The sequence below is a fragment of the Gekko japonicus genome, unplaced genomic scaffold (assembly GCF_001447785.1).
Source record: "Gekko japonicus isolate JY-2015 unplaced genomic scaffold, Gekko_japonicus_V1.1 scaffold2016, whole genome shotgun sequence".
Classification (NCBI taxonomy): domain Eukaryota; kingdom Metazoa; phylum Chordata; class Lepidosauria; order Squamata; family Gekkonidae; genus Gekko; species Gekko japonicus.
In genome coordinates this window covers 83,104-99,558 of record NW_015162541.1, presented here as the reverse complement: position 1 = coordinate 99,558, position 16,455 = coordinate 83,104, and the positions used below count along the sequence as shown (strand labels likewise).

General features: G+C 51.3%; 1 protein-coding gene across 2 annotated transcripts in view; it reads right to left on the bottom strand.

Annotated features, from left to right (window-relative positions):
* TGFB1I1 (transforming growth factor beta 1 induced transcript 1) overlaps positions 1-16,455 on the bottom strand; it is a 25,064-nt gene that overhangs the window by 7,156 nt on the left and 1,453 nt on the right. Inside the window, exons 2-6 of one of the 2 annotated variants that reach the window (XM_015406318.1) lie at positions 14,669-14,811; positions 7,624-7,720; positions 7,295-7,388; positions 4,143-4,391; positions 3,451-3,624 (exon numbers count right to left, since the gene is read on the bottom strand). In XM_015406318.1, coding sequence (XP_015261804.1) covers positions 3,451-3,624; positions 4,143-4,391; positions 7,295-7,388; positions 7,624-7,720; positions 14,669-14,811 — 757 coding nt within the window. Of the gene's footprint in view, positions 1-3,450; positions 3,625-4,142; positions 4,392-6,545; positions 6,640-7,294; positions 7,389-7,623; positions 7,721-14,668; positions 14,812-16,455 lie in introns of both variants that reach the window. The other variant, XM_015406317.1, reaches the window with a different exon arrangement.

Here is a 16,455-nt window from a genome sequence, read left to right as displayed (position 1 = left end):
CGTGCGCGAACGAAGGTCCCTCTGTCCCCCCTTCCACTGCTCATGGGGGGGGGGGGAAACAATTCGATGTGGCAAAATTGTTTTGAGAGCCAGATTGGTATAGTGGTTAAAGAATGGCGGGCTCTAATCTGGAGAACCAGGTTCGTTTTCCCACTCCTCTGCTGGAAGCCAGCAGGGTGAACGTGGGCCAGTCACAGTTCTTTCAGAGCTCTTAGCCCCTAAACACAAGTCTAGCTCATCACTAGCATAAGGCTAGGAGCTAGAACTTGTGGCTTGCCAGACAATCTTCGGATATCCTGGCTATTCTACACACAACGCCATACAATGATTAATTTAGTTTCGAGTAAACACCCTGCTCATCACTAGCATAAGGCTAGGAGCTAGAACTTGTGGCTGCCAGACAATCTTCGGATCTCCTGGCTATTCTACACACAACGCCATACAATTATTAATTTAGTTTCGAGTAAACACCCTGCTCATCACTAGCATAAGGCTAGGAGCTAGAACTTGTGGCTGCCAGACAATCTTCGGATCTCCTGGCTATTCTACACACAACGCCATACAATTATTAATTTAGTTTCGAGTAAACACCCCGCTCCCCGTGTGAAGGTATATTGTGGATGTGGCAGGTGTTAGGATAATGGGATGGGTTTCCCTGGCTGAGAAATTGGGGCAGTGTAAATTATCTATTCCCTTCGTCTTCCTCCTCTGCTTGTTGGGGTGAATGGATTATTAAACTGCCCCAGTCTCAGCCAGGGAAAACCACCCCATTGCCCTAATACCTGTTGCATCCAAAATAACCTCCACTGACAACAACAGCTGAAATCCACGGAAGGCTCTTGGGTGCTGGCTTCAACTGGATTCCCCTATCAGAGTCCCCGATCCTGCAGCTGATAGTTAAAGGCCACACACCACAATTTACGACAATTGGATTAATATTAGCAAGTTTGGGGTAATTATACTGTTATCTGAATGTTTTCTTGGATCCCTACAAAAACTGAAATCCTCCATTCCTCTTCCTCCACCCCCCACCTGGCAAATGTTTTGTTTCATTTAACTTTATGTTTTTATAAAAATATCTCTGAGGGAGAACTAGGATCCCCTGTGGCAGCCATTTTGTGGTGGGGCCACTACCCTCTCTCAAAATTCCGAAAGCAAGACCCCTGCTTTACTTCCTACCTCAGACTTTGCCACGGAATAGTCTTGTATCATCTGCCTCGTCATCCTGTTTGTCATCTGGGATGATGAGGCAGATGATACAAGACTATTCCGTGGCAAAGTCTGAGGTATGAAGTAAAGCAGGGGGTCTTGTTTAGCCCACAGGTGCTTTCAGAACTCGTGGGCACTCCATGAAATTGCTGAGCGGTCGGGTTAGAACGGATAAAAGGAAGTGCTTCTTCACCCAAAGAGTGATCAACACATGGAATTCACTGCCACAAGAGGTGGCGGCGGCCACAAGCATGGGCGGCTTCAAAAGGGAACTAGATAAGCATATGGAGCAGAGGTCCATCAGTGGCTATTAGCCACAAGGTATAGATAGGGGCTCTGGGGCAAGTGATGCTCTGTCATCTTGGTGCTTGGGGGGGTCAACAGTGGGAGGGCTTCTAGTGTCCTGGCCCCACTGGTGGACTTCCCGATGGCACCTGGTATTTCTGGCCACTGTGTGATACAGAGTGTTGGACTGGATGGGCCATTGGCCTGATACAACATTGGCGTCTCTCATGTTCTCTTATGTTCTTATGTCTCATGCTGCTATTTAATACACTGCCCCCCTGACCTGGAGGGCCCAAGCTAGCCCATTCTCAGAAGCTAAGCAGGGTCGGCTCTGGTTAGGACTTAGATGGGAGACACCCCCCCCCAAGGCAGCCCAGGGTCACCACACAGAGGCAGGCAATGGCAAAGCCGCCTCTGAACATCTCTTGCCTTGAAAACGACCCCTGAGGGGGTCTCCATAGGTTGGCTGTGACTTGACGGTACTTTCCACCACCATTTTAGGCACTGCCAGCCACTGCTGTGCACTAAACCACATTGCTGAGCAGGGTTGGTTCCCTGAGTGGCCAGACGGGCAGAGGTCCGTGTTGATGCGGGAGGGGGCAACAGGTGTGGCACCCGGCATTCTGCCGGCTACCACCAGGGCCCTGCGGGATCTCATGCCATTCCGTAGAGCCTGTCAGGCAGAGACGTTCCGCCAGGATTTTGGCTGAGGGCAGCGACGGTTTTCCACCACAGCCGGCACCCTCCTCTTTTCTTCCCTCTTGCCCCCTTCGGCCTCCTCCTTAACCTGCCCGCGCGATGGAAGAGCAGTCCAGAGTGGGTTTTAGACTGATTATGGACGCCATCTGGAGACGACTAAATTGGGATCGACTGACTGATGATTTTGAGGTCTTAATGTTGTCTTTCATAGCATTATGACGATGTTTTAAAGTAAAGGTAAAGGTCTCCCTTGCTCGAAAGCCAGTCGAATCCGACTCTAGGGTTGCGGTGCTCATCTCCGTTTCAAAGCCGAAGAGCCAGCGCTGTCCGAAGACGTTTCCGTGGTCATGTGGCCGGCATGACTAAACACCAAGGCACACGGAACGCTGTTCCCTTCCCACCGAAGTGGTCCCTATTTATCTACTTGCAATGTCTTGCTTTCGAACTGCTAGGTTGGCAGGAGCTGGAACTAGAGACGGGAGCTCACTCCGTCATGCGGCACCCGGGTCTCGAACTGCTGAACTACTGACCTTCCACAGCCTGCAGTTCAGCGTCTTAACCACTTGAGCCACCGCAGCTCCTGACGATGTTTTAATCTGTTGTGAATTGCCCCGAGCCTGGTGCACTCAGGGATTGGGCAATCCAGAAATGTAAAATAGAAACAAATAAATAAATGGCCACCGGAGGCGCTGCAGAGGCACACCCAATGGCAGTCCATCCTCAGAACTTACCAAAGTGGTCCAGGAAGAGTTTGCCCTCCTCCCCCCCCCCCCCAAGGCCTGCTTTTGATACATTTGGGATTAGGACACAAAAAAGCAATACTCCCCTTCCCCATTCTTCTTGGTACGCCGTATCTTGGCACACCAGATCTCATAACGTGGCAGAGAGGGATGAGAAATAAATGACTAGAATTCCATCCGTTCCGTTCACAGCCTCTCATGAAACTTATTACAGATATCCAGACTTTTTTTTCTTTTTGCTGTCAAGTTGCAGCTGACTTCTGGCGACCCCTGATGGGGGTTTCAAGGCAAGAGGCGTTCAGAGGTGGTTTGCCATGGCCGGCCTCCGTGTCGTGACCCTGGGCTTCCTTTGGTGGCCTCCCATCCAAATACTAGCCAGGGCTGACCCTGCTTAGCTTCTGAGATCTGGCGAGATCAGGCTAGCCTGGGCTATCCGGCTAGCTCAAAACAGCCACTTCTCAAAGCTGTGTGGGGCACGACAGAGAGGAAGGATGGAAAGGGCGCTGAGGCCACTCACATCCAGGATGGGCTCGTTGCAGAGGCCGCAGCGGGGAGAGAAGAGCTGGAAGTAGTCTCTCTCGCAGTAGGGGGCGCCGTCCTTCTCGAAGAAGTTGCTGCCCCCCATCTCCTTCTGGCAGTGGGTGCAGACAAAATGCTCCGGGTGCCAGGTGCTCCCCAGCGCCGTTACGACCTGGGTGAAGAGGGAAGACGACAGGGTAACCAAGGAAAGGAAGGGTGCATTTAACCAGTGGGTCACAAAAGAGAAAACAAAAGGACCTCCCCACCCCCCTTTTCTTCCAAAGTTTTCCAGCTCCCCTCCTCTCCCTTCCTTACGCCTGAAATCTCCTCGCTTTATCTCAAAGGCTCGCCCTGGATTGTAATCCGTCCCACGTCGTGTTTACCTCCTGGAAACTTCGTGAGCCAAATCGAGCAGAGAGACTACAGCCTCGCCTGAAATCATTCCACGAGCATCATCACCTCAGGCCGCCACAGCCCAAACTGAGCACCGTGGCTGTCTCTCGTGGGTCCCTTCCTTCCACGGCTGCTGGAAACAGCACATTCCCTGGGAGAATTCTTGCAGCAGTTGAAAATCGCGGGCAGCAACCCTAGTTCACGGGCCACTCTCAGCCTAACCCCGATCTGGTCTACCTCCATTCCCATCTTTGGTAGCAGCATCCACCCACCTCCCCTGCCGCCGCTGCCGCTCACCTGCCCCGCGATGGGCTTCTGACACGAAGCGCACAGCCCCTTGGCGGTGGTGGAGATCCCCTGGCGGCTGAGGTCAGACTCCAGCATGACAAGCATGCTATCCAGGTTCCCGCTGGGCTGGGCCGGGGACGTCTGTGAGGGCGCCGCAGGGGGGCTGGGGCAGACGGACGAGAGCAGCGGCAGCTGGGCCGAGGACACCCGGGCAGGAGCGGGGGGAGGGGACACGGTCGATGGAGCAGCTGCAGGGAGCTAGAAGGGGAAAGGGGCGAGAAGTCAAACGGGGCCAAGAGTCCTCAAGAACGGTGAGTCCTCCAGGCAGGGCCAGAACCACTTTTTGAGTTGAGCACCTTGCCTAGAAGAAGAAGAAGAGATTGGATTTATACCCCGCCCTTCACTACCCAGAGGTGTCTCAGAGCGGCTTACAAACTCCTTTCTCTCTCCCCCCCCACAACAGACACCCTGTGAGGTAGGTGGGGCTGAGAGAGCTCTTGACAGAAACTGCTCTTGAGACAAGAAGAGATTGGATTTATACCCCGCCCTTCACTACCCGAAGGAGTCTCAGAGCAGCTTACAAACTCCTTTCCCTTCCCCTCCCCACAACAGACACCTTGTGAGGTAGGTGGGGCCGAGAGAGCTCTGACAGAAGCTGCTCTTTTTCAAGGATAGCCTATCCTGTTGTCCGCATCAATGCCTCCACCCGACTCTCCTTCTAAAATGGAACAGCCAACTATAGTCACAAGAGCAGCACAGCGATCAAATGAAACTGGATCCACTCAGCCGAAACCAGGTTCGACTTGCCACTATTCCAATTTGGGGATGAATTTCCCAGGTTCAAGCAGCGAGCAGCACCTCAAGCGTCTGTGGAAGGAAGTAACCACCTTCCTCCTCTGATTAGCAGATAACAGGACCTGCCCTTCCTGCACCATTCTAGAGGGAGTTGGATCCATTTACAAAGATACTTCTCGCAAGCAGAACCAAGTTAGAAACATTTCAACGACATCTAAACCAGTTTGGTGTAGTGGTTAAGTGTGCGGACTCTAATCTCCCTTCACTACCCGAAGGAGTCTCAGAGCAGCTCACAAACTCCTTTCCCTTCCCCTCCCCACAACAGACACCCTGTGAGGTAGGTGGGGATGAGAGAGCTCTGACAGAAACTGCTCTTTTTCAAGAACAGCCTATCCTGTTGTCCACATCAATGCCTCCATCCGACTCTCCTTCTAGAATGGAACAGCCAATTTTAGTCACAAGAGCAGCACAGCAATCAAATGAAACTGGATCCACTCAGCCGAAACCAGGTTCGACTTGCCACTATTCCAATTTGTGGGTGAATTTCCCAGGTTCAAGCAGCGAGCAGCACCTCAAGCGTCTGTGGAAGGAAGTACTGTATTTTCTGGTGTATAAGACTACTTTTTAACCCAGGGAAATCTTCTCAGAAATGGGGGGTCGTCTTATACGCCGGTAAATACGGTACTCTGGTCTTTCTATCGCTTTCAGTAGTACATGCTGCGCTTTGAGCATAGCAAACAACCGAAAAACAAAACAAGTATATCCCAAACTCTATATTTTAACTGGAAAAGTTGAGGGTCGTCTTATACGCCCAGTCGTCTTATACGCCGGAAAATACGGTAACCACCTTCCTCCTCTGATTAGCAGATAACAGGACTTGCCCTTCCTGCACCATTCTAGAGGGAGTTGGATCCATTTACAAAGATACTTTTTGCAAGCAGAACCAAGTTAGAAACATTTCAACGACATCTAAACAAGAACGGGGTGACATTTTTTGAAAACTGTCCAAATTGGCCTGGGGGGATTCACAGCCAAGAGGCACGAGGGGTCCCCTGGCAAAGTTTTTCAGGGTGCTTCCTTCTGTCCTGCCCTTGTTTCAAGCGGCATAGTCCACACGGGGGCTCTTCCCTCCACTAGGCTGATGGAAAATAAGTGCGGCTGTGCTTTGAAGAAGGAAATCATTGTTCTGAACCAAGTGAACCAAATTTTGTGCCAAAAATTGAATCCCATGAGCAGAAACGAAGTAAAAACAGATTCACATGGGATTCTTTTACATAATTCTGCTTCTACAATTTCTGTTAGGTATATAATCCTTACTTTGCATGTCCAAAGTGGCTTGGCTCAGGGAGGGCGCTGAACTGCTCCCCTTGGGAAATCTTCCTCTTTCTCACAAAGAAAGACAAACAGCTTCTGTAATTCTACCAGGCTCTGCTCCCTGGCTCGGTAACCATAAGGACTAGAAACTTGTTTGAAAATGAATTCTGGGAATTGCAGGACGTGGGGTTCAGTACCCGGTTTCTTCTCTTGTAGGCTGCAATTGCCCAAGCACAGCCTAGAGAAACAACCAACTCCCCTCCCCTCTGCTCCGCCCCAGTGCTAGCCAAGCCCCACACTCACGTTGCTCTGGACCCGGAAATCTGACAGAGAGGCCATCAGCTTGTCCAGCTCCAGGGTCGCCGATGTGGCCGATGGCTTTGCAGGAGCTGCAGGCCTGACAAGATGAACACACCATCAGGGAGGGCCAGGCGGTTCTCACAATCCCCAGTCAATGCAGAGATATTCTACAGGCAAAACTCCTGCAAGGGCCTTGCTAAAAGATCTAGCTACTGACAGGTACTGCCCTTGTTTCAAGCGGCATATTCCACACGGGGGCTCTTCCCTCCACTAGGCTGATGGAAAATAAGTGCGGCTGCGCTTTGAAGAAGGAAATCATTGTTCTGAACCAAGTAAAGCGAATTTTGTGCCAAAAGTTGAATCTCATGAGCAGAAATGAAGTAAAAACAGATCCACATGGGATTCTTTTACATAATTCTGCTTCTACAATTTCTGTTATGTGTATAATCCTTACTTTGCATGTCCAAGGTGGCTTGGCTCAGGGAGGGCACTGAACTGCTCCCCTTGGGAAATCTTCCCCTTTCTCACAAAGAAAGACGAACAGCTTGTGTAATTCTACCAGGCTCTGCTCCCTGGCTCGGTAACCATAAGGACTAGAAACTTGTTTGAAAATGAATTCTGGGAATTGCAGGACGTGGGGTTCAGTACCCGGTCTTCTCTTGTAGGCTGCAACTGCCCAAGCACAGCCTAGAGAAACAACCAACTCCCCTCCCCTCTGCTCCGCCCCAGTGCTAGCCAAGCCCCACACTCACGTTGCTCTGGACCCGGAAATCTGACAGAGAGGCCATCAGCTTGTCCAGCTCCAGGGTAGCCGATGTGGCCGATGGCTTTGCAGGAGCTGCGGGCCTGACAAGATGAACACACCATCAGAGAGGGCCAGGTGGCTCTCACAATCCCCAGTCAATGCAGGGATATTTTACAGGCAAAACTCCTGCAAGGGCATTGCTAAAAGATCTAGCTACTGACAGATGTTAAAACAGCTACTTATACCAAAGCTGTTGGGTGTGGCCTGTTATGCTAATGAGTTCCTGCTGTGCTTTTTCTACAAAAAAAGCCCTGATTCCAACAGTCACACACTTACCGAGATAAAGAACCACCATCTGCAGAATCTTCTGACCTGTCTTTGCCCTTCTCCCCATTGGGACTTTTGCTGGATGGAAACTGGGACATTATTTCATCTGTGGAGGACAAGAAAGGAGGGGCGAAGAGAAGGACGGATAAAAATTAATGTTATCCTCCTGCTGTTTCAGATGCTCGCCAGCAGGGGGAAGCAGAATGCTAAGAACATAAGAAGAACATAAGAACAAGAGAGAAGCCAATGTTGGATCAGGCCAGTGGGCCATTCAGTCCAGCACTCTGTGTCACACAGTGGCCAAAACCCAGGTGCCATCAGGAGGTCCACCAGCGGGGCCATACTCCAAAAGCCCTCCCACTGTGGCCGCCCCAAGCACCAAGAATACAAAGCATCACTGCCCCAGACATAGTATTCCATCTATACCTTGTGGCTAATAGCCACTGATAGACCTCTGCTCCAAAAGTTTATCCAATCCCTTCTGGAAGCTGTCTATGCTTGTAGCTGCCTCCACTTCCTGTGACAGTGAATTCCACTCTTACTCTAATTACTCTTTGGGTGAAGAAGTACTTCCTTTTATCTGTTCTAAACCTACCGCTCATCAATTTCATTGAGTGCCCACAAGTTCTTGTATTGTGAGAAAGGGAGAAAAGTACTTCTTTCTCTACCTTCTCTATCCCATGCATAATTTTGTAAACCTCTGTCATGTCACCCCTCTGTCATCATATCTCCAAGCTAAAGAGACCTAACCTCTTTAACCTTTCTTTATAGGGAAAGTGTTCCATCTCCTTAATCATTTTAGTTGCCCTTTTTTGCACTTTTTCCTATCATATCTTTTTTGAGGTGCAGTGACCGGAACTGTACACAGTATTCCAAATGAGGCCACGCCACAGATTTATACAGGAGCATTATGATGCTGGCTGATTTGTTTTCAATTCCCTTCCTAATAATCCCCAGCACAGCGACACACTGAGTCAACATTTTCAGTGAATTATCTACCATGACTCCAAGATCTCTCTCCTGGTCAGTTACATTCAGTTCAGACCCCAATCAACGTGTATTTATAGTCTGGATTTTTTTTTTTTTTTTGCTCCATTGTGCATTACTTTGCATTGCCCACACTGAAACTCGGTTGTCACGTTGACGCCCACTTGCCCAGCCTCGACAGATCCCTCTGGAGTGCCTCACCATCCTCCCTGGTTTTCCACCACCCTGAACGACTTAGCGTCATCTGCAAACTTAGCCACTTCACTGCTTACTCCCAACTCCAAATCATTAATGAACAAGTTAAAAAGCAACAGATGTAGTACCAAGCCCTGCAATACCCCACTGATTGCCACCTCTGTTGGGTGTTACAAGTTAAAACACTTCTTCAGTATTTACTGGGTTAATGATGTTTGTTAAGTCACATGTTTGTTTGTAACCAATCTGTTTAGAGAGTTAGAAAGCCCAGCAACTTCAGATCTAGTTTGTTGTTCTGATTGGAGACCAGAGTGCCAAGTATTAGCATTTTATGGTTCTTTGTTCTTACCAAGAAGAAGAAGTCTCTTCTGCCATTTTCAGTCTAGCTGTAAGGATGTGGGAATATTAGCGCTATGTTATTTTACATCCTGTGTACCTTTTCCCCATGCTAGGTTGTAGTAAACTTTTATACTTTTAAACACACCATGGACTCTGCCTCTTTAATACTCTGCTGATTTACTTTAAAATTAAGAATCCCCCAACAACCTCCCACTGTGAAAACTGCCCATTTATACTCACTCTCTGTTTCCTGTTAATTAATCAGTTTTTAATCACAAGAGGGCTTGTCCTCTTATCCTATGACTGCTGAGTTTACTTAGGAGCCTTTGAAGATGAACGTTATCAAAAGCTTTCTGGAAGTCTGGGTAAACAGCATCTATTCGGTCACCCTTGTTGTCCACATGCTTGTTCACCCCCACAAAGAACCATAAAAGTTTAGTGAGACAAGATCTTCCCTTACAGAACCCATGCTGATTCCTCCACAATAGCTTTTGTTCACCAGTGTGCCTACTAGTTCTATCTTTAATAATGGATTCCACCAACTTACCCGGTATCAACACTAGACTGACCAGCCTGTAATTTCCCGGATCTCCCCTGGAACCTTTTTTAAAGATGGGGGTTACATTAGGTACCGTCCAGTCCTTGGGAATGGAGGCAGATTTTAGTGATAGGGTGCATATTTTTGTCAGGAGGTCCACAAGTTCACATTTGAGTTCTTTCACAACTCTTGGATGTATGCCATCTGGGCCTGGTGATTTGTCAGTTCCTAATCTGTCCATCTCCTGCCAACCTACCAGTTCGAAAGCAAGAAATTGCAAGTAGATAAATAGGTACCACTTTGGTGGGAAGGTAACAGCGTTCCGTGCGCCTTGGTGTTTAGTCATGCCGGCCACATGACCACGGAAACGTCTTCGGACAGCGCTGGCTCTTCGGCTTTGAAACGTAGATAAGCACCGCAACTCTAGAGTCGGACTCGACTGGCTTTCGAGCAAGGGAACCTTTACCTTTACCTTTAATCTGTCCATCAGTTGTAGGACCTCCTCTCTCATCACTTCAGTCCGACTCAGCTCCTTCAACACCCCTCCCAGAATCAGCAGTTCTGCAGTAGGCAAGCACCTCCCACCTTCCACAGTGAAGACAGAGGCAAAAAAAGCATTCAGCTTCCCTGCCATTTTCCTATCATCCACTCTTGCCGTTCCCTTAGGTAAAGGTTTCCCTTGCTCGAAAGCCAGTCGAATCCGACTCTAGGGATGCGGTGCTCATCTCCGTTTCCAAGCCGAAGAGCCAGCGCTGTCCAGAGACGAGTCCGTGGTCATGTGGCCGGCATAACTAGACGCTGAGGCACACGGAACGCTGTTACCTTCCCACCGAAGCGGTACCTATTTATCTATTAGCAATTTCTTGCTTTCGAGCTGCTAGGTTGGCAGGAGCTGGGGCCAGAGACGGGAGCTCACTCCCATCACGCGGCACTCCGGTCTTAGCACGGAGTTAATACACTCGTGTCTGGTTGTGGAAAGTGCAGCCAAGTCACAGTGACTTATGGCAACCCTCCTAGTATGATTTTCAAGGGAAGAGACAAACAGAAGGGGCTTGCCATTGCCCGCCTCTGTTTAGTGACCCAGGACTTCACCGGTGGTCTCCCATCCAAGTACTGACCACGATCAACCCGAGATCAGATCGGATCCACGCGCAGGAGGAAGAAGAAAAGTTTCCTCCTACTTAGGACTTCCAGCACCCAACCAGGAGTTTCTGCCTGTGCCCCCTTTGGAAGATCGTAAGCAGAGGGATGCCGCCGCCATGCCCGCCTTCCCTTCTCTTCTGCCATAGCAAACAGGACTCTAGTTTGGTCTCAAAGCCAAGAGAGTGAGCAGAAGGGCCGCTGGAAGAACAGGGCAGGAGCCGGGGCAGCCGCGCCCCTCCCTTTGGAATGTCCCAAGGCAGAGGCGGCTTCTCCAGGCAACCTGGCGACCTCATACGGGTCAGAAGATGCAACTTCCAGGCAGATGTGAGCCGAGCACTCCCAACTCCGGACCTGCCAGGCAGAGATGTCCCGCTAGGCTTTCGGGTGAGGGCAGCGACGGCCCCCACCTCATCTGGCCCTCCCCCCCCCCCCGTTTTTCTGCCCCCACGAGGCGGTGGTGCAACTTGAAGTTTTTTAGTGCCGCCTGGGAATGCTGTGTATTATTTTACCTTCCTGAACTGCGGTGGCACAGGCAGTTAAATGCCTGTAGAAACAGTCATCTCGAACAGCTGTAACAGCGGTTCGAATACCACCGTGGTCGGGGTGAGCTCCCGACCCTTGCCCCAGCTCCTGCCATCCCAGCAGTCCGAAAGCCCCTCGGGGCAATTAGGTAAATGGGTACCTGTCCGTAGGAGGACAGGGGGGTACCCCTCCCTCGAAATTGGGCTCCAGCCGAGTGAGGAATCGAGAAGCGGCGGCGACATGGCGGCGGTCAGCACAGAGATGAAGAGAGGCAGCGACATCCCAAGGAGGCGGTTGGCTCGGCAGCTGATGACGTGGCCAGCAGGAGGACGTCCGGAGCCGTAAAGGACGTTGTGACGCCCACTGCGGCTGCGCACCAGGGCCCATAACCAACAGCCCCCGAGAGGAGTCGCCAGAGAGCCGAAAGAACAGCGGAGGCCGTGGAAGACGCACCGGAGAAAAACTGGAAGAAGTCGCCCACTCGCCGGATAAACGAACGATCGGAGCCGGGAGGGTACCTGGTAGGGCTCCCCCCACCCCAGATGTACTGTGGCCATAGTTAGGGTTTCTGCATAGGTCTCTGCAGCATGCACCGTGTAAGCCGCTCAGAGCCCTTCGGGGATGAGCGGGGTACAAATTGAAAGTATAAATAAATATATAAATAAATTTATTCATTTATTAATGTGTTTTATTGCTGTTCACCGCCCGGAGCCTTGTGCATACAGGGAACGGCGGTCTAAAAGTTTATTTTATAAATAAATAATTTTGGAAGTGAAGAAGTGAAGGAAAGAAACGGGGGGGGGGGGGGGGGGGCAGGGGGGCGCAATACGCCCACTGGAACAGGTATGCAGCAAAAAAACCCCAGTCCTGCCCTTGGCTGAGGCTCTTGATTAAAGGTTTCCAATCGCGACCCAGAGAGCGATAAACGCTCCAGGGCACCCCTCTCTAGGCACAGGGCCGGATGACCACCCAGTGGCAACGGTACATACCGCCAGGGGGTAGGAGAGCTTTTGGGGGGTGGGGAGGGGAGGAACAGAATTGCCCTGCAGGATCGGGCCATCCAGAGCAGCATCCAGTTTCCCCACAGCGGCCAACCAGACGCTCCAAAGAGTTTAACCTCTGATCCTCCTAGGGGAGATAATCCACCCTCTTTGCGACTCATGGAGCAGTCCAAAGAGAACGGGGATAAAATGCAACACTGGGAAACACTACCAAGGCTTCATCTGACTCGCAGTTTAGCAACACTAACCACCCAATGCCACTGCCAGGGCCGAGAACACATTTCTCCGTTCATTCTGTTGTAGTCCGCCTTTCTCATTGCGACTCAGGGCAGATTACAGAATATACAAACAACACCACAGAACAGACATACAAGGCAGTAAGTCTAGATTACGACATTTGAAAGCAGTGCCATCAAAAATGTGACCGATGCAGCTCACTGTAAACACGTGACTTGACCCTTCGGACACAAAGTGCCTCTGAACTGATGCAGCCGACAAGATCTCTCTGGTACAACGAGGTCCGGGAGCACTTTGTGCTGGAAAAGATCTCCGACTGTCTTCTCCAATCTGAGATTTATCCGAGAACGACTCTGTTCACAGAACAATGGATTCCATTTCTTGAATATGTCACTACAAATAATATTCAACCACATGATCCCTCTCACTGGACTCCGCTGCATCCTTAAATATCAAGAACTCGTCTAGATAGGATAGATTTGTTATATTGATTGGTGCAATGCTTGGCCATGCAGTGCTTACTGGCACTGACAGACAACCTTCGCTGTTTATGATGCGCATGGATGTAATTTACTGTTTTGTTTAGGTAAAGGTAAAGCTTCCCTTGCTCGAAAGCCAGCCGAATCCGACTCTAGGGTTGCGGTGCTCATCTCCGTTTCAAAGCCGAAGAGCCAGCGCTGTGCGAAGACGTTTCCGTGGTCATGTGGCCGGCATGACTAAACACCAAGGCGCACGGAACGCTGTTACCTTCCCACCGAAGTGGTACCTATTTATCTACTTGCAATTTCTTGCTTTCGAACTGCTAGGTTGGCAGGAGCTGGAACTAGAGATGGGAGCTCACCCCGTCTTGCGGCACCCGGGTCTCGAACTGCTGAACTACTGACCTTCCACAGCCTGCAGTTCAGCGTCTTAACCACTTGAGCCACCGCAGCTCCTACTGTTTTGTTTACTGCTAGTATATTCGCTAAGTTCTATTACTATAACTCACTGATCGTAAATACTTCCTAGTTGTGTTGTAAACCTTATAAAATATTAATAAACATTTTAAAATTAAAAAAAAAAAAACAGGGGCCGCCTACACCGCTTTGCTCAGCTAAGTTGGGAGCCCTCCTCCAGCGGCTCTGCACTGGAGAAAAGCTCCAGACTAAGCCAAGCAGAATGGCAGGATGTGACCCACTGCCAACTGACATCCACCGGAGGACCAAAACCAGGAAAGAGCCACGGGAGAGCCATGGAGGAACCTCCAGCGTGTTTTGAAGAAGAGCTGCACCACGCAGGGTGGGTGAAACCTCCCCACTTTCCTGACCTCAAATCCTCCCCCCTCCCCGTTTGCCCCACAATAATACAGGTTGCCTTTATGAAGCCTGCATGTTTCTCCGAGCCAGGCAAACAGCAGCCCCGGAGGACTGTTTGAGATCTGGGGGAAAGGAGCAAAGAGAGAGCCCTGATCCAATTCCCCCACCCTCTTGGCTGACATTCAGAGGTTAAAAAAAAAACCCCAATCAGGCTGGATATTAATTCATGGATCTCCTAATAACTCTTCTTTTTTGACCTGATATTGGGAGGGGAGGCTCCATCTTTGCACGTAAGAGGGAACCAGCAAGAACACAAGGACTGGCACGTGGGATTAGCCCAAAAGTCCCTCTGGCCCAACAGACTTTCTTTATTTCATGCATATTTATTTATTTATTTGACATTGGCCAGCCAGGTACTCCCTAGGAAACTCCAAAACAGAGCACAGAAGTGAGAGCCACGCTCTGTTGTACATCATTAGCACTGTCTGGTATTCAAAGATAAACTGCTCCTGTACATGGAGGCTCTATTTTTTTAAAAAAGCTGGCTAGGCCGGCAGTCCTTCCAATAGATCTCCCCTTCCATGGATGCACCTAATCCTTCTGACAAGCCATTTAACCTGGCAGCTATCCACAGTGTCCTGCGGCAGTTAAATCCAACGGTGTGGATCGTTTTTGTGGTGTGCAAAAAAAAGACCTGCTCTCGTTGTAAGGGCTGAGCCTCGGCATATCCCCCTGCAGAAGGAAATTTACCCGCTGAGCACCAGCTCCCCCCGCCCGCTGCCCACATCCCCTTGTACCTGTGATGTTGAACTGGGTCGCGTTAAGTTCCTGCAGGAGCCGGTCCAGCTCGCAAAGGCCTGCCCCGAGCACTCCGCTGGAGGAGGAGAAGGGTGGTGGACCGCCTTCCTTGGGCTTGGGCGAGCGAGGCTTGCAGACGGTGCTGGAAAAGACAGGCCAGGGAGAGCGGCGCTTTCAAGGTCTGTGGGGCAGCCGCCCCGAGGGGAAAGCACTTGGGGGTTGCAAAGGGGGGGGGACACACGACACAGGCTGACCACTCGTGCCACACCCCGAGGAGAAGGCTGCGGCATCCATCCACTCCAGGGAAGATGGGGAAGGAGCACGAAGGGGAGGCTGCTATTTATAGGATCCCTCGGCTTAATGGAAGCTCTGGAACAGGGCCAGTGGAGCTGGGCACGGCTCCCAGGGAGGCCACCCTTCTTCACAGCCATCTTTCTTCCCCACTCTTCCTCCTCCTCCTCCTCCTCCCGCCTCCATCCCTCCGGCACCTGCGCCCCAAATAAGGCCAGATTAGGGGGCCTGACTGGAGGCGGCCGCCCTTTATGAAGATGCCTCATTCGACGGGAGACAAAGCTTCCGAGTTTCGAAGCTGTGCGTAAGGAGGGAGAATTTTGGCAGCTGCCGCTTCTCCCGCCAAAGCGGGGCCCGTGTGAAGGAGAAGCCACACAGCGTGGAATTGCTCCCTGATGCAACTATGGAAGGCACAAGACTGACAACCAGCCCCGTAGCTGGGGACTTTGTGGGGAGGGGGCCTTGGGGGGCGGGCAGTAGCCAATTTTTGCTTCTTATTCTGTTTACTTTGTTGTCAAAACCCTGGGCTTTTTTTGTAGCAGGAACGTCTTTGCATGTTAGGCCACACACCCCTAATTAAATTAGCTTTGATTTAATTGGTGGGACACCTTAGAACTCCTAAGGCAGCCCTGTACCCCCCAGGCTCCAGGGCACGGGGGGGTAATGCCCAGTGGCTGTAGGTTCCCTCCACACGCACGCACCCCTCGGCAAGGGCAGGCAGGCCCTGCAGAGCATCTGGCTCCCCTCCCCCCAAGGATCCCCCCAAGGATCCCCCCAAGGATCCCCAGTTCCACAGCACAAGGTGCAGCCTGACGTCCACCCTCGGCTCCCTCCTGGGGCTGGGAGAGGTGAGGCGCACAGCGGCCGGGCTGGCCACAGAGCCGCTGCGTGTGGGCTTGTTGGCACAATGGAGTGCAGCCAGGCGTGCCTGCCTTGCCTGGCTGGCTGGGCTTACCTGCTGATGGTGGGCGACACAGCGAGCCTCTAGTGGAAGCCCGAGATGGAGGCTTCTCCTTGCCCCATTCACACTCGCTGCCTGCCCAGGCCGCTCTCTCAAGCCCAGCCTTGCTGCTGCCGCTGCCCCTGCTTGTGCTGCCCTCCTCCTCCATGCTGTCGGGTCAGGTGGCCCGGGCGGGGGGAGCCGTGGCTCGTGGAGGGGCCCATAAAAACCACTAGGGTGGCAGGCCCCGTGGTCATTACGGGCAGGAACTCATTAGCATAATAGGCCACACCCCTGACAGCACAGCTCATTAGCATATATCGGCCACACCCCTGTGTTACCCGAAGTGTGCTCATCCAGCCACACCCACCTTTTGCTTCTTATTCTCTTTACCTTGTTTGTTGTCAAAATCCAGGGCCTTTTTTTGTAGCAGGAACTCCTTTGCATGTTAGGCCACACACCCCTAATGTAGCCAATCCTAATGAGTTCCTGCTGTTGGGTGTGGCCTATTATGCTAATGAGTTCCTGCTGGGCGTGGCCAACTTGGGAGCCAGC